The sequence below is a fragment of the Asterias amurensis genome, chromosome 2, assembly GCF_032118995.1.
Source record: "Asterias amurensis chromosome 2, ASM3211899v1".
Classification (NCBI taxonomy): domain Eukaryota; kingdom Metazoa; phylum Echinodermata; class Asteroidea; order Forcipulatida; family Asteriidae; genus Asterias; species Asterias amurensis.
Window position 1 is genome coordinate 2475822 of NC_092649.1, and position 18857 is coordinate 2494678.

General features: G+C 38.6%; 1 protein-coding gene across 1 annotated transcript in view; it reads right to left on the reverse strand.

Annotated features, from left to right (window-relative positions):
• LOC139951886 (uncharacterized) overlaps nucleotides 1-18352 on the reverse strand; it is a 61387-nt gene extending 43035 nt beyond the window's left edge. Inside the window, exon 1 of the mRNA XM_071950964.1 lies at nucleotides 17946-18352. Within this exon, the coding sequence (XP_071807065.1) occupies nucleotides 17946-17955 (10 nt within the window). The 5' untranslated portion in view covers nucleotides 17956-18352. The remainder of the gene's footprint in view (nucleotides 1-17945) is intronic.
• Between the last annotated feature and the right edge of the window lie 505 nt (nucleotides 18353-18857).

Here is an 18857-nt window from a genome sequence, read left to right on the forward strand (position 1 = left end):
TATATGTAAAATGTTCATTTTTAAAACACACCAAGTGCACCTTTTAAAATTAAGTGTTCGGTTAGAAACAAATTCTTGTTTTAACCCCCTATACAAATGTTCCCCCCCCTGCCAATTGATGAATTCTTTATGTGTTACAAAAAGCTTTATTGGCACTCATGGCACCCTACTTTTAACAAGTACAATTATTATTTATAAATTCAATGTAATTATTTCCTTTTGTCATTTCCAGTAGGACTTGACTTCAGCCTGCGGTTTGACACTCATGACTGTCTCCCATTGTAGTGGACAATTTAATAATTACACAATGGAGAGCCTACATGTACTTGGTGTTTGTATTGTATTGTCATCTTTGTGGTGCATACCCATACAACAGGTTCATTACCCTGACTGTATGTTTGTACATGAAGCTATTAAACAGCTATCTGAGCGGAATGTTTTCAACAGAAATGGTATTTTTACTTGTTTATAATGCACTTGTTCACCTGTTAATGTAATTTTGATATGTGTACACTTCTGAACTTTTCGTAATTATCGAGTAAAAAATCAGGCCCCTACCTAAAAAACTAAAAACACTTCTGCCGTTGAGAGCGGGCGTCAAAGGACAATGCCGCTGACGTCATTTGTTGGAGTTTGCTTTGTTATACATCCACGCTGCAACAAAGCGGCTTTATCTACGTATGACGTTTTGAGAGTGATTACGTAACGGGGCTTTTCGCAAATCTCGCAGAAAAGCTCTGGACAAGGGCATACAAAATGATTGTTTTTTTACACAATTGAAACCTATTTATAATCATATGACTCGATTTCCTTATTCATCGAAAACATTTTAAGTGGAATTCAGCAAAGTTCACGACTTGACATTTTCGTTCAAGCAGGTCTTTAAATGCCCCTGACTGTTTGGTTGCCCCATAGGTTAAAGCTTGGCAATGTATGTACATGTACATTGCATGTCCAGTTACCCGAGTATTGCGGCTAGGGGTTTGCAGGATGAGTTCTTGTCATTTCAATGGTCCACCAGGGGAATTCACTGGTCCATATTTGAAGACTTTTTTTTCAACAGTGTCATAAGCTCAGGACAAGTAACAAACTTATACTTCAGGAATATTCTAGCCAGCTGGGATAGTTGGACTGAAACCAGGGTCCAATTTCATAGAGCTGCTAAGCACACAAATTTGCTCAGCATGAAATGTTTGCCTGGATAAAAACAAGATTTCCTCACCAAATTTCTACGTGATTTTCAAGATAACCATACAACAGCTGAATACCAGTAACTAGGAAATGCAACAAAATGGACATTTGGTTGGTAATGCTGTTTTTACCAAGGAAGAAATTCATGCTTAGCAAATTTTCGTGCTTAGCAGCTCTATGAAATTGGGCCCAGACTGGTTCTCAGGTGTTTGGCCAGTGGTCCACTGTTTTTTCAGTGACTATGACAGTAAAGGCACACTGTTAGCTTCTCACTTCACTATAGTCTGCTAGTTTTTTATGAGTGAAAATCTTTCAAAAGTTTGTTCTTGTCTTTATAATAGTCCGGTGGCTTAGCGAAAAAATCGTGATCAGCCGGACTTTGCACACTTGTTCTATTGGACCAACTGAACAATTCTAGAGGGGGGTGCCCGGCATAGGTGACCTAGGTCAAGGTCAGCCTGAGGTCAAAGGTCACGTAGCATATAATACCGTTTAACGCTCCACAGCTCTCTTGTAAACATGTACTATCACCTGGGCTACATGGTTAAAAAATATGATATAAAAAAACTACATGTGGTAGAGGATATGAACATGAATTAACACCCCCCCCCCCCCTAAAAAAAAAAAAAAAACTAAAAGACAAAGCTGCAATTTCCCTTTTAACATGTCCAATGGGAAACTGAGTTTCCTCTGTCCTTGGTGTACTTTTCTTCATTTATCACCCTGGGTCGTATTCATATCACCAAAACCTTGAGATATCAAATGACCTCAACAGGTAAACCCAGCAAACTATTAAAAGCCAAGCAATGTTTTGTTTAAAGCCATTGGACCCTTTCGGTAAACAGTATTGTCCAAGGCCCACACTTCCTGTACCACAACATCTATATCAAATAACAAACCTGTGAAAATTTAGGCTCAATCGGTTATCGGAGTCGGGAGAAAATAACGGGAAAACCCACCCTTGTATCCGCGCGTTTCGCTGTGTCATGACATGTGTTTAAAATAAATCCATAATTCTCGTTAACGAGAACTGATATTGTTTTACGGTTTTCTCAAAAAGTAAAGCATTTCATGTAATAATATTTCAAGAGAAGTATTTCACCACTACCTTCTATAAACCCTGTAAGTTATTTGTAAATCTGTGAACCTTTTTTTTTTTTCTGTACCGAAAGGGTCCAATGGCTTTAAGCTATCGAAAACAAATTATAGCCAACATTAGTAAAAAAAAAAAAACAAGGGTGGATTTCACAAAGAGTTAGGACTAGTCTTATCTCAAGTTAGGACCATTTACTCGTCCTAACATGCAATTTGTATATTATCTCCTCGGACTAGTCCTAAGTTAGGACTTTTTGTGAAATCGACCCCTGGGCCCAATAAAGCCGTTATAAAAACAGAAAATACTGCTTGACCAATTTGACTAAGTCACAATAAGGTACTAATTGTTACGTAATTTTGGCTGGCACCTGCGTCTGTTTGAAATGCAATACTTTTCTGGGCTTAGCAATTTTTGTGCTTGGAGGCTTCATAAAGGGCCCAATTTCATGGCTCTCCTTACTGTGGATTTCTGCGCCTACAGCCACAAGAATAATTTACTTCAGAGGGGTTTTTAACACAGAGTTCTGTGGTAACCAAAACCTATGGACATTATCAGGGCAGGGGCCAGTGTTCATAGCATCGGGCCAGTAAACTCATAACTTGGAAAGTCTGTTGGTCTTGTGTTTTTGTGTGCAAATATTGAATCTTGTTCTGATAAAACATTTGATTGAAGAATAATTTTACCTACAAATGAGACTTTGGGATCTTCTCTTAAGTGCTTGATCAAATTCAAACAGTTGAGTTGTTCAAAATTCAATTCAATTCAAATCAATATACAGTACATTTATTTCCACAAAACATTTCCACATTGTTATAGTAATACATACAGGTATATATAAATGATAGAAAAAAAATCATAAACTGGCGGAAAACGCGTGGAGGCAAGGCCCGAAATAAGCCAGGTAGTTTGTAGCGGCTTGCCTTTACAAAACAAAATAGATAAACTAAAGGTAAATGCCTAGGACAAAACACAGACGAAACAGACAGACAGACAGACAGACAGACAGACAGACAGACAGACAGACAGACAGACCGTCAGACAAACAGACAGACAGACGGACAGACAGACATACATACGAACGAACTACTGGATAAAATGACAATGACAAAGTAAGCAAAAACTACAATGAGAATATAGGTATAGAAACTATGTCACATACTAGGAAATAAGGAACTTTTTATAAGATATTTTGAACCTAGCCACAGAGGATGAGGTTTGGATAGTCTGGTCAACCGAATTCCAAAGACGAGGACCATAGTGACGGAGAGTGTTCAAAGATTACAAAATAGTGCAGCTCGTTCAATAGGTTCCACACCCTTGATAGAACATATTACCCCATCACTTAGGGAACTTCATTGGCTACCAATTAGAGAACGAATCCCTTTTAAGATTGCTCTTCTCGTTTTTAAATGCTTTAACTCAACTACACCTCATTATATTACCACTTTACTGTCACATTACACTCCTCTCCCACGATTCTTCGGTCCACACTTGACATCACTCGCTTGAATGTTCCCCGAGCAAACAAAATTCTAGGTCAGAAGGCTTTTAGTGTGGCTGGGCCCATGATTTGGAACAATCTCCCAACTGCCATTAGGGAATCTAATACTCTATCTGCTTTTCGTAAAGTCCTTAAGACTCACCTTTTTCCAAGTTAATTTCTTTCTAGTGCGCTATGATCTTGATGGAATAGCGCCTTATAAATTTTAATTGTTATGTTATGTTATATTATCCACCATACATATGTTGAGTAGTTTTACAAAACTTATGTAGGATACATGTTTTTGCTCTTAGTGAATTTGTGACGTCCTTGCTACATCTCCGTGTAGGCCGACTGATGCAATTTATATGTACTTGGGCTAATCAAGAATTAAGAGGAGTCCTGGGAGACCAAAAGTAACATTTAAGTTTGCTGCCCTCTGGTGTCTCAAGAGATTATCAGCATCCGAGGTCATTGGCTTTACCTTCAGTCATGTCTGATACACATGCACATTGTACATTAGGTACATGTACTATACATCTGACAATGTACATTCTAGACAAGATGTATTGTACAGTACATGTACATGTACACTGTCATGACTGTACATTGTACTTACTACATCCTGTATACAGAATATCTGCAAGTAAAATGTACAACTAATTGGCAACCAATTTCAATCATAAAGCACAGTAGCCTTGAGCAGGCAGACTTTAGACATTATTGTATTTGTACTGTTTTACAGGCCTGATACTTTGGGCACACAAAGTGGGTTACAATTATATCCAAACCAAATTACTTTAAAAAATTGAAGGGAGTCATTCCTCAAACTAATTGATAGATACTATCAACAGCTACAGAGCTTCTTACCAAGTCACTTTTTATGGCCATTCGTTTTTTTTAGCTACCGGTCTATAACCCTTAAGTAAAAGTGATCGCAGATTCTAACCTCATTGCTTAGGTCATTCCCCTCGAGTATATATTTTTTCTTATCTATGTAGATGTATGCAACTGCAGTTTGATATTTTTCTTGTGCCCCTTTTTGCAAAATCCTCTAGAGGCAATGTTTTTGGGGACTTTTAACTGCAATGCTATTTCCTGACGTTTCTTATCTTCCTTGAACATCCTGTCATCATTTCCCCTCTGCTTAATTCTCCGTTCAGTTAGAAAGTTTGCTCCCATTAAAAGAATACAGAACTTCTGGCAGTGTCCAAGTCTGGGCTCACACGCCTGGGTTTTTAGTTTTCAGGATGTCGGATAAGGCTTAAAGAACAAAAAGCTATTGAAAGATGTTTTATTTATGGCTGAACGGTAGAGTCGTAGTTTGGTAAAACCTCCAAACATGAATGACCTGACCTTAACAACTTACTTGGTGAGAAGCGCTGCAGCTGTTTAACTATTTTTAGAAAGGACTCCCTCAAATATTTCTGTGATGTCACTCTATTGATAAAAGTGTAGATTATTTTACGAATTCATTGAAACTTAACTATAGATTGGTTATGAATCTACACTAAATTGTACAAACTGAAGGGATAGTTCACCTACAAAGTGAATGTCTTTCCAAATTGAAAGACAGCATGATGAGCTGAAAAGCATGTTTTATTTAAATTTCCAAAAACAATTTACAGTTGAACAATTTACTTCGGTAAGTAAATTCACTGTAAAAAACAGATTAACAGATCATAAATACTGGAATTTTTTGTGAAATAGTTCTAAAATAAATGTGGCCAAACATCCTTTTAGTTTGTGACAAAGTATTAAGTTTTGGGGAAATAGTTAAGGTCAGAGAATAGACTCTAAAATTTTTGTTATATCCACGAATCTATACTTTCTCAGCCATTCTCCGTAACGCAATTATGGTTTGGATAAATTTAATCTGAAAAGTGATTCATGCATGAACTGTTTTTCAGACTTCTGAGGGATGGTGTCACTTCGCCAATGGTGCGGCCAGAGACGCGGTTGATATCCACTGTGCCTTGCTCTCTATTTGGATGGATCAGTTCTTGTGACAGTATTTTGCAGACACTGTATTATAGCTGAAACTTTTACATGTGACTTTTGTCTGTAAAGTATCATACTTATATCGCGGTCAAAAACGCATAATGTATAAATGTATAACCCTACTTTTAAAAACCCATTGCAATGATGTAAATAAGCAGTGCACTCACTTGCCCGGTGCTTCATTATTGAAAGGGCAAGGGCATCATGGCATTTTCTCTTGGTAAAGAGCACCCTTCAAAAGACACAAAGACATTAACAAGGGGGCGTGGAAGCAATCACCTTCATTGTCTTCATTATCAAAGTATCACGCCTAAGATGTTGTTTTGTTTTTGCGCCAAGAGCACCCTATGAGGAAATTTCTACACAGTGCATTCAAGGGCTCAAAGACATTGACCAGGGGGCATGGAGGCAATTGCCTGCAATGCCTCTGTGAAGTATCAGGCCTGTGACCATTGATGCTTCGTTTTAAAAGGGCAAGGGCGCCAAGGCGTTTTCTTCCCAGGTAAAGGGCACCTCTATGAGGAAATTGTACCGGAACATTATAAGGGGCACAAAGGCAATGACCTGGTGGCAACGAAGGCAACTCTGGCAACTCTGCTTCCTCCATGAAGTATCATGCCAGGTAACATGAAAATAAACGTTGACATCTATAAGTATTAGATGTCAAAGTTTAATCTTACAAAGGTAAAAGGAACGTTACAGAATTGGTAAGAAACAAAAATCATGAAGATCACAGGTTTACAAAAAAACTTGCACGGTCTATTGATGATGATAGTTGAAAACATCACTTGAAATGTTTGTCTGAATAGTCATATTTGATGAGAAATAAATAATAATAACTTCCCATTTGGAGGTTATCGCTCCGTGAGCTTTTTATTCATTTTTATTTTGGCATCGATTAAGCTTGGGCGATATCACGATATTATCGAATATCGCAATATTATCTTGGAAACGATTTCGATATCGGATGGATTTGGTTTTAATCGAAATATCGATATATCGCGATATATTGCGATTTATCGCGATATATCGATATATCGATTAAATATCGCGATGTATTTGCTGGCTGAGACATCTTGCACCCCATAGGTATGGAGTAAAACCAGAATAATAGGTATTTAGAACACCTCTCTTATGCTATGACTGTCTCTCTACAACTTTCACTTGGAGTTTTAAGACTGATTATGTCAAATTTCATTAATTGCGATTATATCGAATATCGCGATATATTGTCGGCGATATATCGTGAATAAAATAAATCGATATCGCCCAAGCTTAGCATCGATGCAATGCTAAACTTGTCATCGATTTTCACTATTCTCTCGTGACCCAGATGGCCGATCGATCTCAAACATCTACAGGTTTGTCAGTTTATGTATATGGTGGATTACATAAAGTGCTTATTACACTGCCAGCAACTGTTTTGTCAGCAAAAAACAATTCTGCAGTGTTCCTTTAGAACACACCTACTGTAGTATAGCGGACAGTTTTAAGGTATGTCTGCCAACATGCAAAGAGTGGAGATGGATCCCTAATGCACATGATGTACTTAAAATGCAAAATGACTAATTCTGCAATCTCATTTGACATACACTTGTCAAGTACTGTCTGGGCAGACGGGTCCATGCGCTGTGCATACTGGGCATCAGCAGTCTACATTGAACATACTAATGCACATTAATGTTCACATTGTCTACGGACCGCACCATTCTGCATCCAGCCAAAAACCAATTCCCTCCCGAGTTTCACTTACAATTTTTACATCAGATCCACGCTCATCATCCGGCTTGAGATTCAGACTGCAGGGGTGACATATTATTCTCTTGATTGCGCTAATATTCCTTCCGATTTCCCACCCTCCACTTTTCTTTCAGCTGGATCTGTCTAATATGCCATGTATGCTACGGATTACCCGGTCTAACATTGTACATCAGTACACCATTACATCCCAAGGCATATTGCACTTTGTGTGATACCATAATGAGAATGCTGAACATGTGTAGTGCATGGGTTGACCTGGATGTGACCTTTCAAGATGGACTTTTTTTTTCTCTCTCTCTCTCTCTCCGTCGCTCTCTCTTTCTCAGTCTGTCTAGATCCCTTAAAAAAGAACTGACGATAAAAAGAGCAGGGTCTGTCTGTCCGGAAATACTTATCCCATGAGGGTTTAAATGTTATAGACGAGAATGTTCGGGTTGGGACAATACATGAAACCTGTATTCATTACTGTTTACGTTAGAACTTATTGTGCTATAAAGAGTGAATTGTCTAAATGTAATGAGTACAATTGTACTACAGGATACATTGTACAAGTTAAATGTAGGCCTACTTTACATGTATGTTTAGTATGCTCATTTTTCACATAACGAAAACTCATGTTCAATGCCCCGTATTTTTGACATGGGAGGGCGCTCTCAATAGTATTTGTATCACTTCTGGGGGTATAAGCAATTCGTCCTGCAGAGTTTTAATCGGCCTTCAGTCATTTTTGTTGTGCCATATATATAGTTTTAAGTTGCTTTATAGGTGGCATGTTAAGGAGCCTTTGTCTGTGTAGGTGGTAATGTGTGCCTGTCTTCGATAACGGTTTTGGGTATGAATGAATTATATGGAAGTGATGAGAATATGTTTGAGAGCGCCCTCATGCAGTAAAAAACACAACGCATTTAAAGCAATCGATGTTTTTATTAGCCCTTTCAGACAACTTTTGAGCTTTTCAATTTGATCAGGAGCCAGTGGAGTTCTTGTAAGATGAGTGTAGGTTGAGAATACGGTGTCTTTTTAAGTCCAAACATATGTACAATGTATAGCTCTGTATACTGCATTTTGGTTTTCAAAGATGGCGTCTTGAACATTATTGTGCCGCTGTTTTCTTCCAAAACAGAAGTCCCTGTTCATCTAAAAATGATTTTTTTTAAACAACCAACACTGATGAAGTGGGTCTGCCAGGCTTTCGCCACACATAAAACTACCAGGCTGGAAAAAGTATGTGTTAATCATTTTGTGCAAATATTTATTTTGTGTTTTGCTGCATTCTATAGTATAATTCACAATTGACTGTCTGGAATATTGGAAAACTCACATGATTACCTCCCAGACAATAGGAAATTTGTATCCAATATTATTCTTCAATCACATAAATGACAGTACACACTAAGCTTCCAGTACGGCTTACAAAGGGAACAAAATACAGATTCTATAAATACCAAAATAGATCGGTTGATGGGAATTTTTCTGTCATGGATAATAGGTGACTTTTTCATATTGTAAAACTGTGGGCGCGAAGTCTTGTGAAATACTTGCACATAAATTGTATTTAAGCGCAAGCTTGGCAACCATACAATACTTTGTAAGTATGTGCGGTACACACATTAACACAGAGCAATGTACATGATTTTGGATTAATCATAACCTGCAGAGTTTCAGTCAGACATGTCCTTCACCCAACACATCCACTCAATGTCTCATTTCCTTTTGTTATGATGAGGTTATAATGGGTTGCCATTGACAGAGAGAGGACAAAAATAACCACTTTTAATGGGGGTCATACCATGGTCATACTAATCACCGACAACTCAAGACGACTCAAGACATCTCAACACAGTTAAAGTCAAGAAAACTCACGACAAAGGTTACCCCTTTAAAGTCTGTAAGGATGTTAGGCACCTACATGTAGGTGACATCCACTAGCAGCCAAAGGCTGGTTCAGTTCAACTTAATAAGTGCACTTTTACAAAGCAAATGTGAAAACAGAGTAGCCAAATTAGCTGTAAGCTGAGAAATAGGGCGTCTCAATTTCCTCTTGCAATACTGCGGAGAGGGGTGTGGGGTAAACAACAAAAAAGCAGCAAAGTGCCCCATTAGCTTTATAACTAAACACATCACATAGGGGCATATGGCCTATAAAACTTGTCTACCATGTCAGGTACAACACCCTAAACAAGTATTTTGTTTTTGACCTTGGGTATGGCATCTGACCTGCAAGGCCCTTTTTCTCAGCGAGACCAATTTCAGCCAACAAAGAACAACAGTAAAATTTATTACTATTAGGGAAAAACAGAAAATTTCACAATTTTTTATTTCTTAATTTATAGGGTCTCAGAATTCATCACTGCAATAACCTACCTTACAGAAAGTTTGTATACATACTCAGCGCCTTTGAGTACCTTGTTTGGTAGATACTTGCCCTTTAAGAATTCGATATTATTATTATTATTATCATTATTATTATTTAAAAGAAACCCGCTAATTTGTCTATCCAGATCCTATTCATACCCTTGTTTCTATTTCCTCCCCCGTTCCCACCTTCCCGCACCTCTCCATCCCCAACCTCTATTCTGCCCGGGCCTTTCTAAAACCTCAAAGCCAGAGTCCAAGCCGTTTTATAATGGCCACTCTGGACAAGTAAAAGAATAGACTGGTCCTATAATCATGTTCCTGTCACAACTTGATATATATTTTTTAACTAATCATTTCTACGTTATCATCCACATAATGACCAGACATGGCTAATATTATTGACTTTTTAAAATTATTTATCCAGTAAAAATATCTGGGACAAAACAATTCTGAACAAAAAGTTGCATTTTTTTATGCAAGTTCGCCCAAATCAAGGCTAAAAACTAACCTTGGTATGGGACTACAAGAAGACAAATTATTTAAAGTGGAAAGAACTTGAGAGCAACTATAAATATAAATATTAAAAGTAAACTTGCGGGTACAACCATGGGTAAAAACTCTTTTGAGGGAGTGGTGGCTCTGAAAAGAGCCGGTTTGGTCTTGACGTTTCGAACAGTATACTCTGCTCGTCTTCTCGTTTACTCGTTTACTATTAATATTTATATTTATAGTTGCTCTTATTCTCCACACCATGGAAAGAACTTATGGGGACCTGAGAGTAGGAAATGATATTCCTCTTAAAACAGTCTAGTTTTTTGTAGGACGGAGGAAAACATACAGTACTCGGCAGGTAGTTCCGAAGAGATGCAGAAGTGAGAACGTGGAAAGGCTGCTTGTTCTACATCTCAGAACTGTAGGGCTATAACTTAAAAAAATTGAAACATTGGGAAAAAGTATTTAAATTCAAGACAGGACCTTAATTGACCTTTGTTCAGTTGAGTGAAAGTACATGTCGGTTCCCCCCCCCCCCCCAAAAAAAAAAAAAAGAAGAAGAAGTGAATTGACTCCCAAAATGGCTGAAATGGTAGGCAGGCATTTTGCAGAGGTGCGATGCGCAATGTGCAAGGAGTCAATGTTAAATTTTATGACATCAATTAACAATGACCTGTTTTGGGGGCATTTATAAAACTTTGTAGTGGAACATTTTAAAGGGCAGTCAAGTTATGTTTGCCTGAAATGCCTCTGAGTGAACAAAATAAAGACATAGTAAACTACAGACCTCAATTATAGCCACTGTCGCCCAATCTTGGCCTTGGTGCCCCTTCAAAAGTTTCTGAGTGATAGACCAGAATTTATTTTACATTTTCTGAAATAACATTTCTATCTTTTTGTTACAGGATTTGGATACTTTTTGTAGCACAAAACACAATGTCCACAGATTTACATTAAACTTACACCGTTTGAAGATAATGATGGTAGAAAGCTTACCTTAAAATATTAGTTGCTGAGGTGCTGTAATTTTTGAGAAATGAGTCATGAAAATACGTTTTTACATGCTAAAATGATTTTTGACTCTGATCACTGAGACGAAAATTATTTTTATTACATTGTTTTACTCATTTCTCAAAAACTGCAGCATCTCAGCAAGTAATATTTTCAGGGAAGCTGTCTACCATTGTTTTCTTCAAACTGTGTAAGTTTTTTTGTAAATCTGTGGACATTGTGCTTTTTGATCCACAAATTATACCTAAATGTAGACCCTTTAATGGATGTAAGCTGATCCTCATAGGAGGTTTTGAAATTCAAAATAATCTCCAGAACTGAATGTGTAGTCTGGAAAATATCCAAACACTTTTTTTATGTCTGCCTTCTTTCAGACAATTGACATTTAATAATAAAACAAACTAGACTTGGAAGTCCGTCCAGTGACGTGCCAGACTGGATAATGCCAAGAAATGTTAGGGTTCCGACTGCTTAGGTGGTTTGATCCAGGAATGAGGCTGTGTGACGAGAAGGAAAATTCCTAAAAAGTACACTGTATACTAATAGTACTGTACTATGTAGCTTGCCTTGGTTCCCTCAACTGTCCACCAGAACCTTCTGACCCAATGTTACAATTCAGTTAAAATCCTATTATAACCTCTGCCCAACATTCACTCTGGGCCTTGACTACTCCTCCAACTTTCTCTATACAAGAGACTCGCATCTCGAACCTACGAGCTAGGTCCAGCACCTTTTGTTTCATTTGTAGTGCACTATAAGTCAACTTGTGACAAACCAAGACCAGACCCAGACAATTGTCAGAAGTGTTTTTCTTCAGTTGTTTCTTCAGTTGTTGTAGCAAGACCAATTTTGGTGGTGAGCTCTATATCCAATTTAGTGCACCAAGGGCGAGCAGTTCAACATAACTATTCATGTTTAGCTATGGGCCCATCATTGCTGTAAAGTGCAATCTGGGGAAAATCTGTGCTGGACAGCACAACTGTGCATTTTGCTCAGGAGTGCTAGGCGAAATGGGCAGGCCCGCTTGGCACTGCCCAACACTATCTCTGTGTATCACCAGAAACAAAACTACTGGTCTGGACACAATTGTGGACTGCACATGTTTCAGCAAGGACTAGGTTTCAGCAAGGACTAGGTTAGTGAGTCAATGGGAGACTTTTGGGATGCTTGGTGGCAGCAGACTTACCGGGTAAAATCCATTGTTCTCGGTAATGTACAAATGCTCAGAACTGCGTAAACAATGGAAATGTACCTGGTGAGTCTGCTGCCACCTAGCGTTCCAAAGTCTCCCATTGCTTGAAGTTTACAAACTGAGTGTCCAAATTGGTCACTTACAATACATTGTAAAGACAGATAACACAGGGTGTCCACAGTTTTGATGACCACGTGTCCTGTGGGTCTTCATGAAGAGGAAGCCCCTGCTGTGATGACTGACAAATTTTCATGCATTGTTCAAAACCACAAGTCATATGTTTCCATTCAAAAGGAAAGTACGTCATTGTTTATGGAAGAGTAAATTAATCCCATCCTCTAGTTTTGCGTAAACACACTCGAACTTGGGAGGGAAATCCACGAGATCGGCAGTCACTCGCGGTGGATTGTAGTTAAACATTTCTACTGCAGACCAGATTTTGTTTAATTTACCAGAATCAGAATAACATGCCTTGATGAGTAAGCACTAATTATATCTCAGATATCTTGATTACTCATCAACAGATTTGGAAATGCAATTATTTTTGTATAATAAATTAAAGACTTTGAAAAAGACCCTGCTAGGGTCGAAACGTCGAATCATTGTTGGCACATGGGGACATTATAACATGTAGTAGTGAAGTCCTTTTGTTGGTACGTATGGACTTGTAAGCAGTTTGCAATCAGCTAATTTTTTTTTTTTTTCAAACAGATTAAAAAACACAAACACTGCTGTACTTGTCTGGTCTTATTTGACAGTATCCTCTCTTATTGGCAAGACATTTTGACAGGTTAGTTTTATTGTAAAATATTTATAACAATCAAATGGTTTAAAAAGAAAAACAATTGCATATTTTCATGTACAATTAAAGGCAGTGGACACTATTGGTAATTACTCAAAATAATTATTAGCGTAAAACTTTTCTTGGTGACGAGTAATGGGGAGAGGTTGATGGTATAAAACATTGTGAGAAATGGCTCCCTCTGAAGTGCCATAGTTTTCGAGAAAGAAGTAATTTTCCCCGAATTTGATTTCGAGACCTCAAGTTTAGAACTTGAGGTCTCGAAATCAACCATCTAAACGCACACAACTTCATGTGACAAGGGTGTTTTTTCTTTCATTATTATCTCGCAAGTTCGATGACCGATTGAGCTCAAATTTTCACAGGTTTGTTATTTTATGCATATATGTTGAGATACACCAACTGTGAAGGCTAGTCTTTGACAATTACCAAGTGTCCACTGCCTTTAATTGTGCAGTGAGTTTGTACAGGCACAAGCAACAGACAGCCTGCATGGTCTACCTGTTCTTGACCTGTGAAAAAATACCCTGACCTACAATGTACATGTACACTCTGAGTCTCTGATACAACATTGTGGACTCATGCATACTGCACCATGTGAACTGAGTAAGGAAAGTTCAAAAGTTTAACCATGGTAGGTACAGACACACATTGTGTTGAGTAGGCCTACGGTTTGTTTTTCTTAGATCTTGTATTATGAAACATTATACCGAGGAAAGGTTCCCATGTGACTGGCACATTCAGAAGTTATTTGAGGTTTTTTAAATTTTATTTTTACGGGTAATGGACTTTAAAAAAGTATTCCTAAAATGTCAAATGGAACACAAAAGGCTATGTTAAGCGCTAATTATTGACCTTTGAAAAAGATAATTTAAGCGAACTTTTCATTATGTGGCTTGCACAATTGTCCAAAGGGACTGAAATTGCATTTACAGCAAGTGGCATTGTCAAGACCACCATAGTCCCAAAAATATAATTTCCATACTTTGTTTGCCTCAAAGGGCCTATTTGTCTCTATACCTAGGCCCGTGTAGACATTCTGTCGACAAAATTTAATAACGGGAGGTAAAATAGCAGTCGAATACATGTAGGCCTATGACATTTTTGCCATACGAAAGGGCAAGGTAAGAGCTTTGCACAGTGTATTATAAGGTTGCACCATATTATCATTGAAAAGGTATCGGTACACATTCAAGAGAAGGGGTGATCTCAGAGTTTGCCCTAACTTACTCCTGTGAGTGTGACAAGTGCTGTGTACTAGTACAATGTAGAATTTTTTGTCCATCAACTTTTTCACTAGTCCATAATTATTTATAAAAAGAGATGTACTTCAGCCAGACCACTTTGAAGAGAACATACTGACTTGTCCTAATTAAGGTGTCTTTTAAAGGCAGTGGACACTGTTGGTTATTGTCAAAGACTAACCTTCACAGTTGGTGTATCTCAACATATGCATAAAATAACAAACCTGTGAAAATTTGAGCTCAATCGGCCATCGAACTTGCGAGATAATAATGATGGAGAAAAGCACCCTTGTCACACGAAGTTGTGTGCGTTTACCGTAGATGGTTGATTTCGAGACCTCAAGTTCTACATCTGAGGTCTCGAAATCAAATTCGTGGAAAATTACTTCTTTCTCGAAAACTATGTCACTTCAGAGGGAGCCGTTTCTCACAATGTTTTATACCATCAACCTCTCCCCATTACTCATCACCAAGAAAGGTTTTATGCAAATAAATATTTTGAGTACAGTCAGTACCAATAGTGTTCACAGCCTTTAAAGTAGCATTAGGCCAGTGGACCACTGTTAAAGGAAAATGCTTTAGGTTTAGGTTACTTGATTTGTCGTACACACTCAGAGTCTTCATGCTTGATCCTAACCTGTGCTTTGTTCTTGAAAGGGCAAGGGCACCAAAGCGTTTTTCTTCTTTGCAAAGGGCACAGGGTATAGTAGTTAGGAAGTTGTAATATTCTATTGGGAAGGTTTCAAGGGGCACCAGGGCAATGACCAGGGGCAATGGCGGTAAGTAAATGGCAGATGCCTCTGTGAAGAATCAGGCCTGTTCATGATCACACCCAACAGGGGTCACAGCGCTCATCATTTTTACAATAGGCATGGCCTATGCTTTTTATGCAGAGTTCCCATTCAGACACCATAGCCCATAAAAACTTGTAAGGATTTACAAGGTGATGTGGCGCGATCTGCTGCCAACAATTATAGTTGATGACTGTTGTGGGGGCCAAGGTCAAGGAGTCAGAGTAGGCCTACTGGCTCTGGGATCTTATTGAAATTAGGGAATTAGCAATTAGTAAGCGCAAGGAATGATGTCTTTAGGGGCAACGATGCCATCACACAGGATCTACAACACCAATCTTGTAGACAGACAAATAAATACAGAACCATTAGGCCTAACATTATAACTGTCTTACTGTTTACTCGTTGTCTTGTCATTCCTTAGCCTGTGGGAAAGACTCTGCTACAGGGTCGAAATGTCAAGCCATGAACTATTTTTTGCAAGTATCGTATTAATACTAATTTTAAAAAGTTAGGGCCTAAGGGTCATTAAATAATGTGGTTTATCCCCATAGATTCAAACAACTGAGTACTTGCGATAATCCCCCAATGGTCATTGAGACGTGTCAGAGACTATGAATCACTACTGCAGTTGGGATGATCATAACCCAAGATCTTCCCAACAGTCGTAGACGTGACCACCAGCTACGATTATGCCTGATCACAGCTATCATCAAAACTAGTTGCAATAATCTAAAACTGTCCATCTTCCTTAGAGTCAAAGACATCGACACTAGTGCTGGGCGAATAGTGAAATTTTGTTATTCGGATACCGCTGGCCAACTATCCGAAATTAATCGGATATTCGAATAGTTTTTTTCGCCGCTAGAGGGCGCTATAAAAAAAATTTAATTATTTTTTTTTTTTTTCGCTAGAGGGCGCTGTTCGTTTGTGAATGAGATCTTCTGGGCGGTTTGATATTAGTTTTAGAGTGTCACTCGGTTCATTCATAAAAATGACCGGATCTAATTTAAAGATGGCGATTTGCTTTTTCTTTTGATCGTGGATGGCTCTACGTGAAGGAAAACTTTTGTAATCTTTGAACAAATTACGTCAGAAATGTCATTGTTTTAACTCTTCACGAAGGTGAGCATAGTTAAATACTTAATTTATGCTGTTTTATGCTGTCTTAATAGAAGTTTCATTAGGATTCAGACAAAACATTCATGTCAGTTGTCGCCCGACGTCCGCGGATATTCGGATATTAAAGAATATCCGGTTACTTGGTTGTAATTACAGAACTATCCGGTTTATAAATAGCTATTCGCGCCCTATGCGGATATCTGGTTAAGAAAAAAAAGGCATTCGCGGTTACGGATAGGAAAACCTATTCGCACTTAACCGGATATTCGAATAATTCGCCCAGGCCTAATCGACACCAATAGCGACGATAAACACCGACACATTTGTTATATCATAACTGTCGATCCTCCTGATGGTGCGTAAACGTCACTTAAGTCACATGAGCTACGATTATCACAGACAATGTCATCAGACCTGACATGAACTTGCTAAGATCATAACTGTCGATCCTCCAAAGAGTGAAAGACAAGACAACAAGCTACGATTATCGCACCTACAGAGTACTGCTTGTGATCATGACCTTTGATCTCCCTGGCAGTCATAGACGTGACTGAGTGCTACGATTATCGCAGATCATCAGACCTTTGTAGTTGCGATGCTCAAAACCCTCCTCTCTAACAGTCCCTAATGATCCCAATGTCCAGTCGCAGAACAACATCTGGGATGAGATTCATCATCCGAATCGCACTACTTTCTTATGCCTTGGCAAGGAGTAACTGTTACTAAGTACATAGCTCGACTAGTCGCATCTCAAACAGTCGCAACTGTAGTGACTATAGTTGTGGCCGCACCTTTTTCCGAATAGTTGAAGAACATTACCGTCTAAGCAATCAATAGTCGCGACTTCAACAACTGCACAGGCTTATAAGCAACACCATGGCAATACTAATGTACATTAAACAGCTACTTATTCACTCATTTAGGATTTAGTCATTACCACCAAAATCTTGGGTCTTAAAAATTAATTGGTCCATAGTTGATAATTGACATAAGATCTGCAGCTTAGTCTCCCCTTGCTTGCTCACTGCGACACGATGCAAGCTGGAGGGCACCTTTCATTTGTTGCTGGAAAGGTTGTTTTTATTAGTTTTTTCTAATTTGAGATCCTGGCTGGGAGGGGGTAGTAGGGGGAGGGGCCATTTAAAAATTAAAATCTTTGCTTCCTCTAAATAACTTCATTCAACCATGGAGAAAGGATATATAGCTCTTCTTTCGTTTTAAATCAGCCACTTCTAAATATAAGCTCTACTACTGACTGAGCATTGTGTCAAAAAACAACACGCCATAACCATGACGTCATGTTCATGTTGTTAAAAAGTCAGTCTGGTCAGTGACAGGTTTTGTAATTGTAGAGACAACACGCCAACAATTTCAATAAATATTCACATCAAAATATATTCTTACCAGTATTCATCTTGCTGGGCCATCAATTCAACACCGAATTTCCAGACGTATTTCAAGTAATCTTCGGAATGTACCCCCTGCGAACCCAGCGCCGTTCCCAGGCGTCACACCCCCCGACGACACCCGAGTAAGCAGGCCGATCTGACGGGTAGCTCGGGCAGGGCAACTCCGGTTAACTCGAGAAAGGTCGGTCACCACGACCAGCCACCCAACACCAACAACGGTATTTTCTTACAGCTCAAATGCATCATTACCGAATGAAACTAAATCATTTACTCCTCCCAACAATTGGACGAAGCACATTGTAGCGGTAAACATTTCAAAACTGCAGGATTCAACGTCCTTTTAGGGTCAATTTCACCGAATATAGAATGTGATATAAATTTCCGGAGTTCACATTCGAGTGCAACTTTGCTTTTAGATGTTTTTTTGCACGTCTCGCAGCACATGAGTCACCAAACATCTGGTACCACTTTCAACGAACGGTGGGAGTTATCTGTTTTTGATCAGGGTACCAGTCTGGGGTAGTCATAATGACAGATGATCGATCCATTTTTGTTTTGCTTTTTTTAAAGCCCGCTGAATGTGATGCTACACATCCGGGTAAAGTTAATAATTACATGTAGTATGTCCCAGCCAAAATGCAAGTGAAAAAATTAAAATATAAATTGTAGAAACTTCGAAACTGAGAGACTCCTTTGGTGTTTTAAAATGCGTTTGTAAAGTTTTGTGTACTTTTGCTCCGAACTTGCCCCCCCGGTTTCTTGTATCAAACCCTCTCTCATACACGCCCCGAACTTTGCCCTAGTTTTTCTAACAAAATTTTTTTCTCATTGTTTTATTGCATTTGTTGCATTCGTTTTCATCAAGTTGTGTTTCGTATTTGTTGTAATCCGGAAATGACCGAATAGT